The sequence below is a fragment of the Hypanus sabinus genome, chromosome 11, assembly GCF_030144855.1.
Source record: "Hypanus sabinus isolate sHypSab1 chromosome 11, sHypSab1.hap1, whole genome shotgun sequence".
Taxonomy (NCBI): domain Eukaryota; kingdom Metazoa; phylum Chordata; class Chondrichthyes; order Myliobatiformes; family Dasyatidae; genus Hypanus; species Hypanus sabinus.
The window spans coordinates 60,106,859-60,127,239 of NC_082716.1; the positions used below are offsets into that span (position 1 = coordinate 60,106,859).

The following is a 20,381-nucleotide window of genomic DNA, read 5'->3' on the forward strand; positions in this document are numbered from 1 at the left end:
AACTGGTCCCCTCGTGCCGTCGTCAAGATGAGGAACAGCATGGTCAACAGCCAGAACAGAACAGATCCTCTATCTTCTGGTCATATGGTTTTATTTTCTGGCCAAGAAAGATCTCCAGCTATGCTCTACTACTTCAGTGTCATCAAGAGGACATGTCCACAATCATCATGAGGAAACATTGGAGATAGATAGGGTGCATGATGAGAAGAGAGGGCATCATCAAGGCAGCACTTCATTGGACCCTTGAAGGGTGGAGGAAACACAGGAGACCAAAGGCAAGTTGGCACTATACTGTAGAGACAAAAATGAGGACCCTGACACACCTGGGGCACAATGGAGAAGGTAGCCAAGGACAGACAGAGATGGGGGGACCTTCATTGTTGTCCTAAATGCCAGTGGCATAGCAGGCAGTAAATATTTTTCAAAAAATGTAACAGACATTTTTATATTTTGTTATAGAAAGTAACATAAGTAATAATAAAAACCTGGTTACTTTGTAGCTATATCCAGTATCCAATGCATGATTAAACCAAGGTAGTAAACGGTTGCTATTAATCAATAACATAATGAGTTGACTGAACTAAATTGATTGACTGAAACAGAAACAGGTGGAAGAAGGAATCAAATTGGGCAATGGGCAACCAATCTAAAAGATGAGGGTTTGACAGAGGTAACAATTTAACCTTCAAATCATCGATTCTTACACCATAATAAGAATGAGCATATCAACAGGACACAAGATGGTCATCCTGCCTCAGCAAGGTCTCGCCCAAGCATAAATTTTACAGCATACGAGAATATCAAGATGTGCTGTCCAAGCTCTTCTGAAGAAACACAGTACAACAGATCAGAGATACATCAAGCTGATGTCCCTTCTAAACGGAAAGACCTCCAGCGCTGCTATCAGCTCTGAACTCACAGAAACCATTGGAACCCAAGCACATCCCTTTTTAGTCTGAAGAAGTCTTGTCAGAGGTGGTCTTCATGGAAGAGTTGCTGCCAAAAAGCCATTCCTCTGAAGTGGAAACAAAGCCAAGAGACTCACCTGTGCACAAAACACAAGGACTGGGGTGCTGAATAATGTAAGCAAGTGGTCTGGACTGGTGAGTTAAAATTTTAAATTTCTAGCTCAAACAGGAGGCAGTTTGTCCATAGAAGACTGGAGAGTGCTACATGATGAGTGTCTGGAGCCAACAGTAAGCATGGCGAAGGTTTCCTGCAGATTTGGGATTGCATTTCTGCAAATGGAGTTGGTGATCTGGTCAGAATTAATTGAATCCTCAATGCTGAAAAATACAAGCAGATTCTTATCCATCACACAATACCATCAGGGAAGCATCTGATCAGTCCCAACTTCATTCTGCAGCAGCACAATGATCCCCAAACACATGGCCAAGATCATAAAGAACTATCTTCAGTGAAAAGATGAACAAAGAGATTGCAATAGATGCTATGGCCTCTACATAGCCTTGATCTCAGCATCATTGAGGCTATCTGGGATGACCTGGAGAAACAGAATCAAGTGAGACAGCCCAAGTCTGCAGAATAACTGTGGCAAGTTCTCCAAGGTGCTTAGAACAACTTACCAGCTGATTTTCTGATAAAACAGCACAACAGTGTACCTAAGATAATTGATGCAGTTTTAAAGTTAGAGAGAGGTTGGTCACACCAAATACTGGTTCAATTTAGGTTTTTTTTTAAACAGTTTACTGCTCTTTATTGTAATTGTTTTGATATTTAGAAACTTTTAACTTCATTATGTTTGAAAGATCTTTGCTGTACAGAATTTTTTTTTACATGTCTCTAATTCTTTTGAACAGTATAGTAGATCTTCCTGCTCTTGCCACGGTTCAGATAAGGACAAAAACTGTGACCCTTGCAGTGAGCTACCATGGAGAGAAATCTTTAGCAAGTGCTTTTGGAAAAGACCATAATGCCTTACTGCTGAATCACACAGCATATTACTGGCATAATCAGTTTAAGGAAATGAAGCATACAACATCTTTTAAAAATTAAAGTTATGATTTCAATGAGTGCAATATAATAAAACAGTAATGAATCTACGTTTACTGATAAAGTGAGTTAGGAGGAAATGTTTCATTATTTTCTCACTCAATCATGTAGAAAGTGGTAACATAAACGCTTGAACAAACATATTTTATGCATGTTGAGCACCCCTTATCTGAAATTCCAAAATCTTTTTTGAGTACTGACTTGACATCACAAATGGAAAATTCCACAAGGCGCTGGCAAGGTTTTCAGAAGATGCACAGGTCTTGCACACTACAAACAGTTCTGAGAAGTGACCTCACATATATAATGAACAGAAGTTAATGAAAAACACAAAAACACTGCATAAAGCAAAAAATGAAGATCTCAGTCATGTATTGAAAGAGTGGATTTGTCAGTGTCAGTGCCACTTATGTTGTTCATGAAACAAGCAAAGAACTATCACAACAAACTGAAAATTGAAGGTTATTGTGAATGTTCAGCAGGCTGGTTGCAGAAATTTAAGAAAAGGCAGGGCATTAGTTTTTCAAAGATTTATGGGGATGAAGCATCTACTGATCACAAAGCAGCAGAGAAATTAATGAGTTTGCCAAGAATGTCGCTGAAGAAAATTTAATATGCTGAACTCCTGTATTACTACATATGTGTGATGAACAAATGTAAGACAAAGACTGCTAGCCGGTAGCATATCAGTTCAGAGTCAAGAATCTTGGCAATGCTAAACAGCCACTGACTGTTCACCTGGGTGGCTGATTTGGTGATAGCTTACCTTTCTGATGGTTCAATGTACTCATTACTGTTTCATGATCAGTTATTAAAAATATTATATAAAGCTACTGGCAAGGTATATACATAAGCTGTGTATGTAATGTAAATGGAATTTGTGTTTAGACTTGGGTCCCATCCGCAAGGTATCTTATATATTCCGAAATCCGAAAAATCCAAAATACTTCTGACCCCAAACATTTTGGATAAGGGATGCTCAATCTGTATATTAAATACGTCATATTATGAAAAACCACATTTCTTATCTAGATAATAGCCTTATTTACAGAAATAACCTCTTTAAATGAAACAGTTGGTGGCATGCTGCATTTCCTAACATCAGCTGAATCAACTAATATTACATTCAGTACACTGAGTGGCTACCTTATTAGGTACAGGAGTGGAACCCAGTATGGTCTTCTGCTGCTGTAGACCATCCACTTGAAGGTTCGACGTGTTGTGCATTCAGTGATCCTCACTGCACAACATTGTTGTAACACATGGTTATTTAAGTTGCTGTCACCTTCCTGCTACCTTGAACAAATCCAGCCATTCTCTTCTGACCTCTGTCATTAATGAGGTGCTTTCACCCATCGAACTGCCACTCACTGGATGTTTTTTCTTTGTTTTTTGCACCCTTCTCTGTAAATTCTAGAAACTGTTGTGCATGGAAACCCCAGGGATCAAGCTACCTTGTCTGGCACCAACTATCATTCCACGGTCAAAGTCACTTAGATTACATTTCTTTCCAATTCTGATGTTTGAACTGAACCTCTTGGCTATCCTGCATACTTTAATGCATTGAGTTGCTGCCACACAATTGGCTGATCAGATATTTGCATTAATGAGCAGGTGTACTTAGTAAAGTGGTCACTGAGTGTATATTGTACCCCTCCTTCAATAATGAGAAAACCAGGACCTATATCTATGCACCCCCTTGTGTCACTTAGCAAATACTTGGGTAATGGACTGTTCTCTATATCTGGACATAAGCCTTTTTTCTTTGATTATAGATGCCTTTCTCAATTATGACCTCATTATCTGGCATGTGAAGTTTGTGTAGTATTAGTTGTAGCATATTTGTCACCTCTGTTACAAACGTGTGCCTGTCTCCTGGTGGTTCAATTTGTTCTTTTACACTTCAAATTTACTTGTTTTGTAAACAGCATCTGGATATTATAACCATATAACATATAACCATATAACAATCACAGCACGGAAACAGGCCATCTCGGCCCTCCTAATCCGTGCCGAACTCTTAATCTCACCTAGTCCCACCTACCCGCACTCAGCCCATAACCCTCCACTCCTTTCCTGTCCATATACCTATCCAATTTTACCTTAAGTGACACAACTGAACTGGCCTCTACTACTTCTACAGGAAGCTCTTTCCACACATTAAGGATATTCATCCTTAAGTTCCATGGAAAATGTAATTATTTATGCTGAAGCAATCTTTATGATTCTGCTGTGACATTTTTTCTGAGTCAGGTTTATTTTCATTGTCTTCTATGAAGTAAAATTTGTTATTTTGCAGTAACAGTACTGTGCAAAGATATAAAATTGCTATGAACTACAAAATAAATAGTGAAAAACAAAATAAGTAATGAGGTAGTGTTTATTGGTTTACAGACCATTCAGAAATCTGATGATGGAGCTGTTCCTGATTCATTCAGGCTCCTGTACATCTTCCCTGATGGTAGTAATGAGCAAAAGGCATGTCCCAAGAGTGAAAGTTTTTAATGATGGATGCAGCATTCTTGAAGATGACCTTGATAGTGGTGAGGGTTGTGCTCAGGATGGAGCTGGCTGAGTCTACAACGCTCTACAGTCTCTTGTGATTCTGTGCGGTGAAGCCTCCATACCAGCTTTGATGCAACCAGTCAGCATGCTCTCCACCATATATCTGCAGAAATTTGCATGGGGCTTTGATGACATACCAAATCTTCTCAAATTCCTAATGAAGTATAGCCACTTGGTATGCTTTCTTCAAGACTGCATCAGTGTGTTGAACCCAGGATAGACAACCTTTGAGCTATTGATGCCCAGGGACTTGAAGCTGCTGACACTTTCCACCACTGAACTTCAATGACTGGTATGTGTTTTCTTGGCTTTCCCTTCCTGGAGCCCACAATCAGTTCCTGGGTCTGGCTGACATTGAGTGCAAGGTTGAGTGCAACACCACCCAATTAGTTAGCCTGTCTTATTCCTTTATGCCTCCCTGTTGCCATCTGAGATTTTAACAGCAAATAAGATATCATCTATAAGTTTATAAATGGTATTTAAGCTGTGATTAGCCACACAGTCATGAGTGTAAAGAGAATAGAGCAGTTGGCTAAGCATGCATCTTTGAAGTACACCTGCGTTAATTGTCAGTGAAGAGGAGATTTATGATCCACATTATTTATGATCCACACTGACTGTGATCTCCTGATAAGGAAATCAAGTATAGCAAGATAAAAAGGCCCAGGATTTGAAATTTGTTGATTAGTACTGAGGGGATGATGGTGTTGAATGATGAGCTGTAATTGATAAACAGCAGCTTGACATGTGTTTTGCTGTTATCCAGGTTCTCCAGTGGAGATGCATCTACTGTAGACCTAATGTGCAGTAGGCAAATTGGAGCAGATGTAGTTTCTTTCTCAGACGAGTTAATTCTAGCCATAACCTCTCGAAACTCTTCATTATGGTTGATATGAGTGCAGCTGGTTAGTATTGAGGAAGCTCAGTCTGTTCTCCTTGGACATCAGTACAATTGTTCTTTTTGAAGGAGGTGGGAGATTTGGTATGTCACCAAAGACTCAAGCAAATCTACAGATGTACCACGGAGAGCATTCTAACAGGTTTCATCACAGTCCAGTATGGAGGCACTAATGCATAAGTTCAGAAAGAGCTGCAGAGAGCTGTAAGTTCAGCTAGCTCCATTATGAGTACTAGCCTCTCCACCATCGAGAACATCTTTAAAAGGTGATGCCTCAAAGAGGTATTAAGAACCCCTTCCATTCAGGACATGCCCTCTTCTTATTAGTATTATCAGGGAGGAGATACAGGAGTCTGAAGGCACACACTCAATATTTTAGGAGCACCTTCTCCTTCTTCATCAAATTTCTGACTAGTCCATGAACTTATGAACATGAGTATTTTGCTCTCTTTTTGTACTTTTTATGTATTGCACTGCACTGCCGCTACAAAACAACAAATTTTTGTAAGACCATAAGACACAGGAGCACAATTAGGCCATATGGTCCGTTGGGTCTGCGCCACTATTCTATTCTGGCTAATTTATTATCACTCTCAACCCTATTCTCCTCCCTTCTCCCTGTAACCCTTGACACCCTTACTAATCAAGAATCTACCAACCTCTGCTTTAAATATAACCAAATACTTGGCCTTCACTGCTGTATATTGCAATAAATTACACAGATTCACCACTCTCTGGCTAAATAAATTCCTCCTTATCTCTGTTCTAAAGGGTTATCCTTGTGTATTGAGGCTGTGCCCTCTGTTTCTAGACTCTGCCACGAAAGGAAACATCACTTCCACGTCCACTAAATTTCGGCTTTTTGATATTCAATAGATTTCTATGGAATGCCCCTCCTTTTTCTAAACTCCATTGAGCACAGGGTCAGAGCCATCAAATGCTTTCCATATCTTGGCCCAAACTGTTCACAGTACTCTGTGTGATCTGCCCAATGCCTTACAAAGCCTCAGCATTACATTCTTGCTTTTATATTCTAGTCCTCTCAAAATGAATGCTTATATTGCATTTACCTTCCTTACCACTGACTCACTTTGCAAGTTAACCTTTAGGGAATCCTGCACGAGGACACCCAAGACCCTTTGCACTCTCTGTTTTCTGAATTTACTCCCCTTTTTGAAAATAGTCTATGCCTTTACTTCCACCAAAGTGTACGACCATACACTTCTCTATACTGTATTCCATCTGCCACTTCGTTGCCCATTCTCCTAATTCGTCTAAGTCATTTTGTGTACCCCCTGCTTCCTCAGCACTATCTCCACTTATCTTTGGATTATCCGTAAACTTGGGCACAAAGCCCATCATTGAAACCATTGGTATATAACGTGAAAACAAGTGGTCCCAATAAAGACCCTTGCGGAACACCACTAGTCACCAGCAGTCAACCGGAAAAGCCCCTTTTATTTCCACTTTTGCCTCCTATTCATTCTGTTCTGTTCAGTCAGTTGTATTCATGAACCTCAGACTACAGCAGTGATAGGTTGAAGATATTGAAAAATCCAACCAGTTAGTAGGCACAGGTTCTCAGTACCTTGCCAGGTATAATGTCAGGCACACTCTGTATATTCTTCCTGCTTCTGTTTTGTATTATCTTCTATATCTGTTTGCTGAAAAGTCAAGTTTAGACTGCTGGTTCATTTGCAACAGGAAGGAAATCTTGATTATTTCCTGTTGCATGACCATTGACTAATGGTAATTCTACAGAGATGAATCTTTCAATTATTGTTTTTAAGAAGAAAATCTGAACCTCTATCAGTCAATCTTTTACAGTTTTAATTGTTAGAGATGTTTTTTTGATGTTCAGGCATCAGAGAAATGTAATACCCTGGTTTAAGACCATGCTTTATTTTATTAATGCAGTTATGCCATAGTGTATTTTATTTTCTGCAGGTTTTCTCAAAATGCATTGAGTTCCTTTAATTACATTATATAATCAAGTAATTCAGTTGATTGATAAATTATGCTTGTTGAATTAGCCAATATGATTCGTCTTTCAAATAAGATGCCCCACAACATTTTAGAGGTATCAAGGGTAACCATTTTCTGGAGAGAGTGCTGGAGTTTTGGAGAAAGAAGAAGAAAGAAGGAAAATAGAAACAGGCAACAAACATAGCAGAAGAACCTGATTTGATTTGGAAGGACAGATATTAGTGTTGGAAAATTCTCATGCAGATAATGGTCTCGCAGTTATTGTGCAGATAACTTTTAGATAGTTTTCACACAACCTTGGAGATAGTTTGACGCTTTGTCCTAAGATGTTATGGGGAAATTTATTTATGATTCACTTGGACTGTGTTTTCAGACAGAATTGTTTGTGAGTAAATGAAGTGAAGCAAACTAGATTGATTATGCAAAAATGAGCTCCAATAATTATGTGCACACTACAGGCTAATTAGTATATGAGCAATGGGCTCTTTTCTTTATTGTGTTATGGTTTAAAATATTTTGTCAATGCAACTTTAATCTAAGCTTATACTGGTATGAGTTAAGTTATCGCTTCCAGGTGAACAGTAAATTTGCATGGGTGTGTTAGTATTTATACAAGTAACAGTCCCACTTTTCCTTAAAGGAAAATTCAAACATTTGTTTTATGTTCACCCCAATCATATTTACCCTAGGTGTGTTTATTTATTGGAAATGGCCTTTTCATTGTAATTCTCGTGCATGGTAGAGTTATGTCACTGTTAGTTTGTATTCACAGTACTAGCTAACTCATTATGAGCCTATGGTTAGAGGGTTACAGGAAAAAAATATGTCCAAATATTTAAACTTCATGAGCAATGAGTTATTTTGCAAATATATAATGCAATTGAACTCTAAACTTAAAAAGAAATCTTTTTACCAGGTTGTAGATACTGAACAAATTAGAACATTAATGTTATTACAATACTATAAAACTGTGTATTAATTCCTACTAATTATCGATGGAGGCATTCATCCAGTATACACTACTGTTTTTTTTATTTATGTAAATAAACAAAAGCAGTATAAAAAATTGACTACTTTTGATGATTGCATCCTACAAATTTTCATTTTCATTGGAACATTCAAGGTTATTGTTGATACCTTCAAAGTTTTAATAGTTCATAACTTGCTGAAGGAGTAAAATAATTTTATTTTCACTCCAGGTCATTCCTGGTATCTCCAAGCTTGAAAGTTTGAAACTGCAGTGAGCAAAACAGTTCTAAATTGTCTTGCTGCTTATTTCTCACCAATTATCAGTGACAAAATTAACTGCTTTTTGAACACAAACACACATGGCTAATGCTATTAAAGAAAACTTTGTTCTAAGCATGGTGTTGTGTCAAACGGGCACTCAAGTTCACATAACTGATGCTAGTTAAGAACCCTTTGGCAATAGTCACCTGTCCCAATTAAACGGCATACTGTCCCAAATAAACAAAGGGAATCCTGGCTATTTTCTTGAGTAGTTTTTGTTCTTTAAGTGTTGTCCCAAATAAGTGGCTGCCGTGATTAACTGATGTCCCAATAAACTGGAATTCACTGTATTTAATATTTGCCTTATCGGTTTAGACCCAAGTACTCATGGCAGGCGCCATTTAGAATGGCTATTTTTTTCATTTATTTACTGTTATATACATTCATTTCCTTTACAAATGAGCTAAACTGAAAGGAAAATTGTAAATGTCTCAGTCAGTCATGTTGTGTAACATATCATGAAGTATCATTGCCTGTTGGCCTATCAGAAGATCAGTAATTTTGTGGAAAAACACGACAAGATTTGAACAATTCAATTCCACTAAACAGTACATTTGCACACTAAATTGTCATCGGAGAAGCCTAGATATTTGCACAAAATTTTCTTCTCCAGCTACCGGTATTTGTGTATTGTAAATTCTTTCTAACATTTTAAAATCCAAATTGTAAATATAGTACAAGAAATAAAGTCTAGATCATAATGTTAAGTACTACTTTTACTTGATCAGGGGTTCCCAACCTTTTGTATACCATGGACCCTTATCATTAACTGAGGGGTCCATGGACCCCAGTTTGGAAACCCCTGAGCTAGTTAGACGTTTCTTTTTCTATAGTTTGGGTGTTTAGTGTTGTTCATGGGCAAGAGTAGATTGTTATCCTTTTAACAAACAGCTATTTTAAAAATTTGTTTTATTCATACAGCAACCCGCTTGTGGAACTGTTACTCTAATATAGGAGCAATAGCATCAGGACTATTAATGCAATGGGCAACACTAGCAGTGATCGCATGGGAGCAGATCGCCATGGTGGCCACAAGTCTCAGCGTGCTGACAACATGGGAATTACTCAATCATCAAAGGAGAATGAACGTCCTAAGATTATGGTGGATAGTTCTGATGATCCCAACATCTTTCATACACAAGACTCAAAGGTGCAGTGTGAATTTATACTACTTGTTTCTAGCTTAATATTTATTTCATTAAAGAACAAATTGTTTGTTAACTGTTCTGCTGGCAGGATAGTTTCTAAATTTACTGCTGTGTATCAAGATTCAGCTTGTGACCCCCAAACTTGCCAAGACCATAAGGCCTTGGAGTGTAAAATCCTGTAAAAGATAATACATTTGGCCTAGTACATCATGGGTGAAATCTTCCCAACTACTGAGCACATCTACATAAAATATTGCCCAAGAAAAGTAGCATCCATCATCAAAGATCCTCATCATCCAGGCCATGCTCTTTTCTCACTGCTGCCATCAGGTAGAAGGTACAAGAGTCTCAGGACTCGCACCACCAGGTTCAAGAACAATTACCACCCCTCAACTACCAGGTTCATGAAGAAAAGGGAATAACTATACTCGTTTTAGGACTCTTCATCTTGTTATTTCATACTTGTTATTTTTGCTATTTATTATCTTCATTTGCACAGTTTTTTGCAGTTTACAGATTCTGTTTACAGTTACTGTTCTATAGATTTGCCAAGTATGCCCATTGAAAAAGAATCTCAGGGCTCTATGTAGTGACATGTATGTACTCTGCAAATAAATTTTATTTTGAACTTTGAGGACATAGGAGCAGAATTATGCAATTCAGCCCTTTGAGTCTGCTCCACTATTCCATTATGGCTGATTTATTATTCCTCTGAACCCATTCTCCTGTCTTCTCCCTGTAATCTTTGATGCCCTGACTAATGAGATATCCCTTTATTCTGAGGATGTGCCCTGTGGTCCTAGATTTACCCACTATAAGAAACATCCACTCCACATCCACTCTATCTAGAACTCGATGGTAACACTAAAAGTCATAGAATTGCACCCAGCTTCAAAAACTCAAAATATTTCATTATCTTTTCCACACTGTAAGCATGGAAGGTGGTTTTGCATGTTAGAACAGGAGACTGACCCATGTTGATTTTGGCACATCAGCACCCTTGACATCCTAATACTAATACTTGTGGGGTACTGAATAGAGCACTATGTTCATTTGACATCACTTGCACAAAATTCTACTGGATCTCCAAGGTGTATGAAATTACCACAGGAAATGGAGAAATAAGGCATATGTCACTTCTCTGCTTTATCTGTGATGATAATGGAAAAACAAAGGCACCTATTTTATCTGTGATAGTCCTACTCATGCCTTTCTATCCTTTGCAATCACTTCTTTATATTGTCCCATTGTTACGCACCCCGTAACTGGGTAACTTACCAGCAAAGATAGAGAGGTCCGTTGAAGTCTGATGGTACTATTTTAACAGTATTTATTGGTAAAAATACACAAAAATAATATCAATGCAAACATACAGATACTATACGTCGTCAATACTAGATCAAAGGGTGCGGGTATAACAATAATCAATAAGAAATAGCTCTATCGTTGTCTAGGGGATAATGTATTGTCCGAAGGAAATATAAAATTCACTTTAGTTCATTCAGGCTGCGGCCTTTCGTTGGGGTCAAGAGAGAGAGATTTTGGAACTTGCCAGAGTTTCCTTTTTTATGATGTTGATCCTTCGAAATGTCGTTGGTGTCCTTTTCCTTTTAGCTAAGCCGTTCTTCCATGGTCAGTCCCGCCAATCCCAGGCAACGGGAAAGGACACGTGGGCTCCACCGGCTGTCGCTATTAAATGCTGTCATGGGATTTCTAGTGTTTCTCCTGGGGCGTCTAAAGGGGTTGTTCCCCAGACCCTCTTTTATCCTTACTCACGGGGTCTCAGATGTCAATCAGGTTGGGATGGTGCCATCCCTCAACCAACTCACTTTGGTCATTCCCTGAGGGCTTCAATGAATATACAGTACTCAATACACAATTCCGTCTCCCAGAGACAATGGCCGTTATCTGTGGCTTTGTCTTTCGGAGGCCCAGGACACATCCCAAACCTTGAGGATCCTGCGTGTCTCTCTCTCATTTCCTGTGTCCCAGACCCGAATTAATAGCGATCTTGCGATTCTCAAAAAGGAGGGGGCTACTTTGTACCCTTTGGCCCCTCAGAGTTGTGGCACATTCGTAACACCATCCCCATGACTCCTGATTAGCTGACATTCCTGATCTTCCCCTCCATTCTGCTAGTCACCAGCCTATCTCTCTTCTGCCCTCTTTATTTATGCTTTCTCAGAACCATCCCAGCACTCTCTTCTGTGCAAACTACTCTCAAAATCATCCCAATCCTCTCATTATTTTGTCTATATTGCCACTTTAGAGGGAGGTTCTGGAAGAAATTGAATGTAATGCAATTTTCAACAGACCACTGCATTGGTTGCCATTGGCCTGTCTATCATTATCCATGATATTTTATCTCTATGTGCCCTCAGGAAACAAAAAAAGCCCCATGGTATTATTGGTTTTTGATTGCAGAATATTCTACTGGCATATTTATTTATCCTTTATCCATAACCCGTAAAACTGATTGTTGTTCATTGGTCCTTACCACATGCAAAATATGTTTATTTTCTCTGTTAGAAATTTCACAAATACTTAATTGAAATATTTTATGATTCCCATAGCATTGAGTAAATGCTTTCAGTTAAGACTTGCCTTAAGTGTTCTCAGGGGTGTGGTAGAATCCTGTTAAGATTTTTTCCTACTTTCTATAAAGAAATATAAATTTATATAATGCAATCATGATGACTTTTATAAAAACACTATTTTGATTTGGTGCCATATGAATGAGCTATAAACCTGGGGCCATACAGATTAAGATAGCTACTAATAAATTCAAAATGGAATTTAATTTTAAACCTGTACTGGAATGCAAAAAATGTTGAATCACCACAAGGAGTCTTGTTGTTCTTTCCATGCCTTGTGCATTGGGTGGCAACTTTGCTGTTTCTTTAGCATTTGTCTGGTTTTTATGAGGCTGAGTTGCTAGCTTGACGCTCAACCCAGTGCAGATGGAAAGCATGCAAGGAGCCAGCCAGGTTTGAACTCAGAACCACTCACCTTGAAGTCTGGTGTGGATGCCATGACACCACCAGCAGCATTCACTAGGAGTATTTGAAATGAATGGCATGTAAGGATTCCATGGGTCATTACATAAAACATTGGGGAGAAAGGACCAGAAGAATATGTTGACAGCATTAGTTAAAGTGCCAAGAATCTGTGTGAACCATGAATGCTGACCCAGCCAATTGGAAGTACCCTTTTTTGTGCTGCTTGTTATATAGCAGTATTTCTAATCAACAAAAAAGTCATTTTTCTAACATCCATCTTTCTCAATGATAAGCCTTTGTGCACACATCTAGGTATTGCCTAGAAAGGAGAGTTGAAGTTAGGAACCAAACAGTGTAAATTTGGATTCATGTGTTTTGAATCCAAGATATACTTCAGTTGGAATTAGATACACATGTGAAGAAGAAAATAGTGCAGGAGAAAAGGCAAATGCTATAATCGGCTCTGCTGCAGGAATGATTGGGGAGGGGGAGTAAGTTAGCCTTCTCTGTCAGAATTTCCAGTTGTGATTCAGGAAGATAAATATGCCGAGATGGATGGGTGGGTGGGTGGGTGGGTGTGTGTGTGTCTGTCTGTGCTGTAGAATGTTCTGCTTGCAGGTTATAAGCCATCAGATTTTATTATTTTGATTGTATAAGTTTGTTACGTACTAAAAGTAATTAGAAAATCTTCCCTCTTGAATGACACTAGGGTTCACTTTGATTGTCAGTAGTCCATCTTGACTCTCAAAAAACACAATTCAAATCAATACTACAGCATTTGCAATACAGAAATTCTTTTATTGCAACAATTTACCATTCTGAGAGGGCTTGGTGGGACAGATGATTTCTGAGGCTCCTGAACCAAGTCGTCAAAATATCAAATTAAACACCAAGCCATGTAAGGACTGAAATGAGAAATTTCTTCACTCGGGGAATCGTGAATCTTTGAGATTCTTTATCCTGAAGGGTTATGGAGGCTCGGGCATTGATCATGTTCAGAAGTGAGATCAATAGATTTCCGGACAATAGAGGAAACATGATGTAGAGAAAAGAAAGTCAAGTCAACTTGTATTGTTATTTCAACCATAAGTACTGGTACAGTGCATAGTAAAAATGAGACTATGTTTTTCAGGACCATGGTGTTACATGACACAGTACAAAAAACTAGACTGAACTACGTAATAAAAAAAAAACACAGAGAAAGCTACACTAGACTATAGACCTACACTGGACTGCATAAAGTGCACAAAAACAGTACCGGCAATACAATAATTAATGAACAGGACAGTAGGGCAAAGTGTCAGTCCAGGTTTTGGGTATTAAGGAGTCTGATAGCTTGGGGGAGGAAATTGTTATATAGTCTGGTTATAAGAGTCCGAATGCTTCGGAGCCTTTTCCCAGTCGGCAGGAGGGAGAAGAGATTGTATGAGGGGTGCATGGGGTCCTTCATAATGCTGTTTTCTTTGTGGATGCAGCGTGTAGTATAAATGTCTGTGATGGTGGGAAGAGAGACCCCGATGATCTTCTCACTATCCGCTGCAGGTTCTTGCGATCCGAGATGGTGCAATTTCTGAACCAGGCAGTGATGCAGCTGCTCAGGATGCTCTCAATACAACCCCTGTAGAATGTGATGAGGATGGGGGGTGGGAGATGGACTTTCCTCAGCCTTCACAAAAAGTAGAGATGCTGCTGGGCTTTCTTTGCTATGGAGCTGGTGTTGAAGGACCAGGTGAGATTCTCTGTCAGGTGAACACCAAGAAATTTGGTGCTCTTGACAATCTCTGCTAAGGAGCCGTCAGTGTTCAGCGGTGAGTGGTTGCTCCGTGCCTTTCTGAAGTCAACAACCATTTCTTTTGTTCTGTTCACATTAAGAGGCAGGTTGTTGGCTCTGCACCAGTCCATTAGCCGCTGCGCCTCCTCTCTGTAAGCTGACTCGTCGTTCTTGCTGATGAGACCCACCATGGTTGTATCATCAGTGAACTTGATGATATGGTTCAAGCTATATGTTGCAGTACAGCCGTGGGTCAGCAGAGTGAACAGCAGTGGACTGAGCACGCAACCCTGGGGAGCCCCTGTGCTCAGTGTGATGGTGTTGGAGATGCTGCTCCTGATCTGGACTGACTGAGATCTCCCAGTCAGGAAGTCTAGGATCCAGTTGTAGAGGGAGGTGTTCAGGCCCAATAGGCTCAGCTTTCCAATCAGTTTCTGAGGGATGATTGTGCTGAATGCTGAACTAAAGTCTATGAACAGCATCCGAACGTATGTCTTTTTTGTCCAGGTGGGTTAGGGCAACAGAAAATCATCTGTGATTTTACTGAATGATTGAACAGGCTTGAGGGGCCAGATAAGCTATTTCTGCTGCCTTTATTTAAGTTTTTGTTTGGTCTGTATCCATTGGAGTTTATAAGAACAAAAGAGGCTTTGGATCTTGTATAGGATGGATGTGGAAAGCAAGGTTCCTCCTGTGGGGGAAAAACTAGGAGTAAGGATCACTATTTAAAAATAAGGCAATACCCATTTAAGACAAGTGTGGGAACATTTTTTTTCCAATAGCTAAGGGTCTTTGGAATCCTTTCTCAAAGGCTCTGTAGTAGATTTGTATTTGATAAGCAAGAGGATATAAAGTTATTGGAAGGATAGAAATGTGGAGTTGAGGTTATAGTCAAATCAGCTAAGGTATTATTAAAGCTTGAGGGGTCAAGTTGTCTACTTTTGCTCATATTTTATGTGTTCTCCAGTTTTACTTTTTCACTTGTGCTTTGATATTTTAGCCTCTCACTGATAAGGAATTTGCACCCTGGCATTCTGATGTGGATGAATCTGTGAAGTTTTCTCAACAAGCTCGTCCCACTGTCATCCGCTGGAATGGTGGAGGAAAAGAAGTATTCATTTCTGGATCCTTCAACAATTGGCAAACCAAGATTCCACTTATAAAAAGGTATATGTGTGTAATTTACAAGTAGCTTAAGATTCATTTGGTATACAAAAGCATACTATTATATTCTACAAAAGGGGATGTTTCCATATCTTTGCATTTCAGTATAATTTTGGTAAACAAGATTGGCTAATTCCAAAATGCCTTCAGAAAATCTCATATGCTGAGTTTCAATTTTCAGAATACTTTTATTTTATCCTAAAAGAATATACTCTGTTTTCTAAGTCTAAAGCTTAAGAAGTCCAAAGTCTTCATAGAATCTCTGCTAAAGTATGATACTCAAATAGCCTATTTAGTGTTGAACCTTAGTAAGGTTGCTTCTTATTCAACTAGTTTTAGCCTGTTTTTTTTAGGAGTACATTGGATAATCAAAAATTATTACATGGACTATTGTGTCTATACGTGTGTGGGTGCCAAAATAAAGCTTTGCAGTGGCATGATGAGTGACAGTATTTCCCCCTACCGGCATTACAGAGTAACGTGCATATATTCCTCAATAAATTGCTCATTGTCATTCTCCAGGACAAATGTAGATTGCTTTTTTTAAAATCACTATGTCAGCTTCCTACCTCACATCTTGACATCTGCAATTCTTGTGTCTTCGAAGGTGTCTCACTAACAAGACGATTGTATTTTGATGCACCTTTGTTTATTTTGTTTGCTGTTAAAGTGCATTTGAGATCTTATTTTTATAAGTAACTGTTACACTGTGATTGACAACAGAAGCAACACAAATTGAGAATAAGTATAGGAACACCTAGCAGTTGTGTTACTTTAAGAAATAATAGATTTCATTCATGTTGCAGTCAAGGTATCATTTTTACACACATATAAACATAACTGTAACTAAACAAAATAATACTGGAATGTGTGATATCTAAAACACTTAAAACAGTTTGTTTTATTTAGTATATCAGTCAGAATTACATGATTTTGTACCCTGGTTCCCAATATCTACAGTTTATGTTCCTTTGTCACGTTACAACCAAGGGTTCTCGGACTGGTTCAGATGGGTAGAAAGACATAACTTCCAATCAGAACCAGTCAACACATGCCTTGTATTCACATAACTTTCATGTTCCCATGATACTATTGCATTCCCATGGTTTTATTCTCATAGTAGTAATCAAAGCTCCTGCAGCCTGTCCATGTACACTCAACGCTATGGCGGTGACACATTTGTCAAGCACAAAAATGAATACTCTGCAATATATCCTTCCTATTGATTTAGAAAAGTTGTTTGACATGTTACACAAACTTTATTATTTCTAATGTATGCTCCATCATATGTCTGCCTTATTCATCCACTGGCATACTATTTTAGTTAACTGCAGGCAATCAAGTTTAATTACTAGAAAGTATAGATGTACCTGGAATTTCACATTTTTTTAATTTAGAAAGAGTAAACAGTACTTGGAAAAACACATTTGGTGTCATTGTGCGGTTGGATTTGTTATTACTGTCTAAATAATTCAGAATCTGGTTTAATATCACTGGCATATGTCATGAAATTTGCATTAAGCAGAAGTACAGTGCAATACATAATAAAATACAATAAATTACAATAAGAAATAAGTAAAAAAATAAAGTAGTACAAAAAGAGAATATGGTGAGGTAGTGTTAATGGATTAATTGTCCAGTTCAGAAATCAGATGGGAGAGCTGTCCTGAAGTGCTGAGTGTGTGTCCTCAAGCTCCTGTACCATACCCTTGATGGTAGCGATGAGAAGAGGGTATGTGCTAGGGGAGGAGGGAAGGTCCTCAATGATGCATGCAGCCTTTTTGAGTTATCGCCTTTCAAAGATGTCCTTGATGCTGGAGAGGCTAGTGCCCATGATGGAGCTGACTCTTACAATTTTTCAGCTTTTTCTGATTCTATTGGGTGACCCCTCCATACCTGGTGGTGATGCAACTGGTTAGAATGCTCTCCATGGTACATCTGTAGAAATTGCTGTAGTTTTTGGTAACATACCACATCTTGTCAAATTCACAATGAAGTATAGCTGCTATGGTGCCTAGACTATAACTGAATCAATGTATTGGACTGAGGATAGATCCATAGAGATGTTGACACTCGAAAATATGAAGTTGCTCACCCTTTCCACTGCTGAACTTTCGATCGGGATTGGTGTGTGTTCCTTCAACTTCCCCTTCCTGAAATCCACAATCAATTCCTTGGTCTTATTGATATAAAGTGCAAGGTTGTTGTTGCAATACCATTTAACCAGCTGACTTATCTCACTCCTATACCATTGCCATCATTTACAATTCTGCCAACAATAGTTGTGTCATCAGCGAATTTATAGATTGTGTTTGAGTTGTGCCTAGCCACACAGTTGCAGGTGAAGAGAGAGTAGAGCGGTAGGCTAAGCATGCATCCTGGAGGTGCACCAGTGTTGATTGTCTGTGAGGAGAAGTTATTTGTGATCCACACTGACTGTGGACCCCGATAAGGAAGTCAAGGATCTAGTTGCAGAGGGCGGTACAAAGATCCAGATTTTGGAGCTTGTTAATTAGTACTGAGGGTATGATGGTGTTGAATACTGAGCTGAAGGGTGAGTGCAAAGCCAGTGAGATTGCATTCTGTTGACCTGTGATAGGTGATAGGCAACTGCAGCAGGTCCAGGTTCTTGCTTAGGCAAGAGTTGGTTCTGGCTATGACCAACCTCTCAAAGCACTTCATTACTTGTCATAGAAGTAGCTCACCCTGCTCATCTTGAGCATTTGTGTAATTATTGCCCTTTTGAAGCAGTTGAGAACCTCTGATTGCAGCAGTGAGAGATTGAAGATGCCATTGAACACTGTCACTGATTGGTTGGCACAGGTTTTCAGTGTCCAAGTACACTAGGGACTGACGCCTTCAGAGGGTTCACCCTCTTGAAAGATGTTCTGACATTACCTCTGAATCCAAGATCACAAGGTCAATAGATGTTGCAGAGATTTGCACAGGCTTAGTTTTATTCTTCCTTCAAAGCATGCATAAAAGAGATCAAGCACATGGGGAGTGAAGCATCACAGCCAATCATGATGACCGGTTTTTCCTTTAGGAAATAATGATCTGTAAACCCTGCGAGAGCTAGCACGTGTCCGGAATTTCTATTGGAATTGCTCTTTCACTCTTAAACTACTCTTCCATAGGCCAAACCTGGACTTCTTCCATAGTTTTGGATCACCAGGTTTGAATGCCACAGATCTATCCCTCAGCACCCATGAGACTCCTGATTCATCCATGGCTTTTCATTTGATGAAGTACCGACAACTGTGTCACATTCATTAAGATTTGAAGATGAATCCCTGAATATTGTCCAGTCCACTGATTCAAAGCAATCCTGTAAGTACTCCTCCACCTCCCTTAACCATACCTTCATGGGCCTCACCATTGGTGCTGCAGACCTCAGTCTTCGTCTGTAGAAGTGCAGCCAGGTGATCAGACTTTCCAAGGTATGTGCGTGAGATGATCTGGGAAGTGTTCTTTATGGTGGTATAACTGGTGAAGTGTGTTGGCTCCTCTGTTTCAAGAGGTGATAGTTGTTCAGAGACTTCTTCAAGCTGACTTGTTCTAAATCCCCTGTAATGATCGAAAAGGCATCAGGGTGTACTATTTTGTGACTGCTAATCAGTGTTCAGCTCCTCCAGTGCCTTCTTGATGTTGGCCAGGGGTGGAATGTACACCATGATCAGGATGAAGCAGAAAGCTTCCTCAGCAGATAAAAGGGATGACACTTGACCTCGAGATATTCCAGGTTGGGTGAGCAGGACTGAGACAGAGAAGCCACATCTTTGCAGCAAATCATGAAGCATACTCCACCACCTCTACGTTTAAGAGATTCAGCTGTTCTCTCTTTACAATGGATGGTGATGCTCTCGGGCTGCAGTACTGCATACAAAATGGTGGGGGTGAGCCATGTTTCCTGAAAGCAAAGTACACAGCAGTTCCTGATGTCCCTCTAGTACGTATTGCAACTTTGCTCCGAGGTCTTTGGTTTTATTTTCCAGAGACTGTACATTCATCAGCAGGATAATAGGAAGTCGGGGAGTAAGGGCTATGTGTTTCAGTTTTATTACTTGCAGACCAGCAGGTTTTCCTCGATTTCTTTTTCTCACACCCACAATGAGAGTCTGCAGTCTGGTGTCCACTGGTTTTAGAGGATCGATAGATTTTTACATGTCCTAAAATGATGTTTACTGAAGTACCCTTGGCCGTGACTGTGGTTTTTACCTGTATTAGTCCTAATCGGGAATATTTGATAATTCCCTTTGGACCTGTACGTAAAGAGTTGCCAATTTCCAGCTTCATCTTGGTTTGGCACAGCCTTACATGAGTTCTGGTAATAAATCTGCTTTGCATTTCCATATATAGCGTGGATGTAAAAGTTCATGGATAATAGACATTCTGAGCCATTTAGTTTCCTAGTAGCTTCTAACTGGATTCAGAACGGACTGAACTGCACAGATATAGTCAGAAGGGTGTCAGGTACCATTCAGCTAGGTCTTCCAACGTAGACGAGCAGGGCCGAGACAGAAGCCACGTCTTTGCAGCATAATGAG

General features: G+C 39.4%; 1 protein-coding gene across 2 annotated transcripts in view; it reads left to right on the forward strand.

The window, feature by feature from the left end:
* The window catches only part of LOC132402005 (5'-AMP-activated protein kinase subunit beta-2-like), a 53,006-nt gene that overhangs the window by 12,130 nt on the left and 20,495 nt on the right, over positions 1-20,381 (forward strand). For both annotated transcript variants that reach the window (XM_059984439.1, XM_059984440.1), the window contains exons 2-3: positions 9,674-9,902; positions 15,671-15,837. In XM_059984439.1, the coding sequence (XP_059840422.1) occupies positions 9,735-9,902; positions 15,671-15,837 (335 nt within the window). In that variant the 5' untranslated portion in view covers positions 9,674-9,734. The remainder of the gene's footprint in view (positions 1-9,673; positions 9,903-15,670; positions 15,838-20,381) is intronic.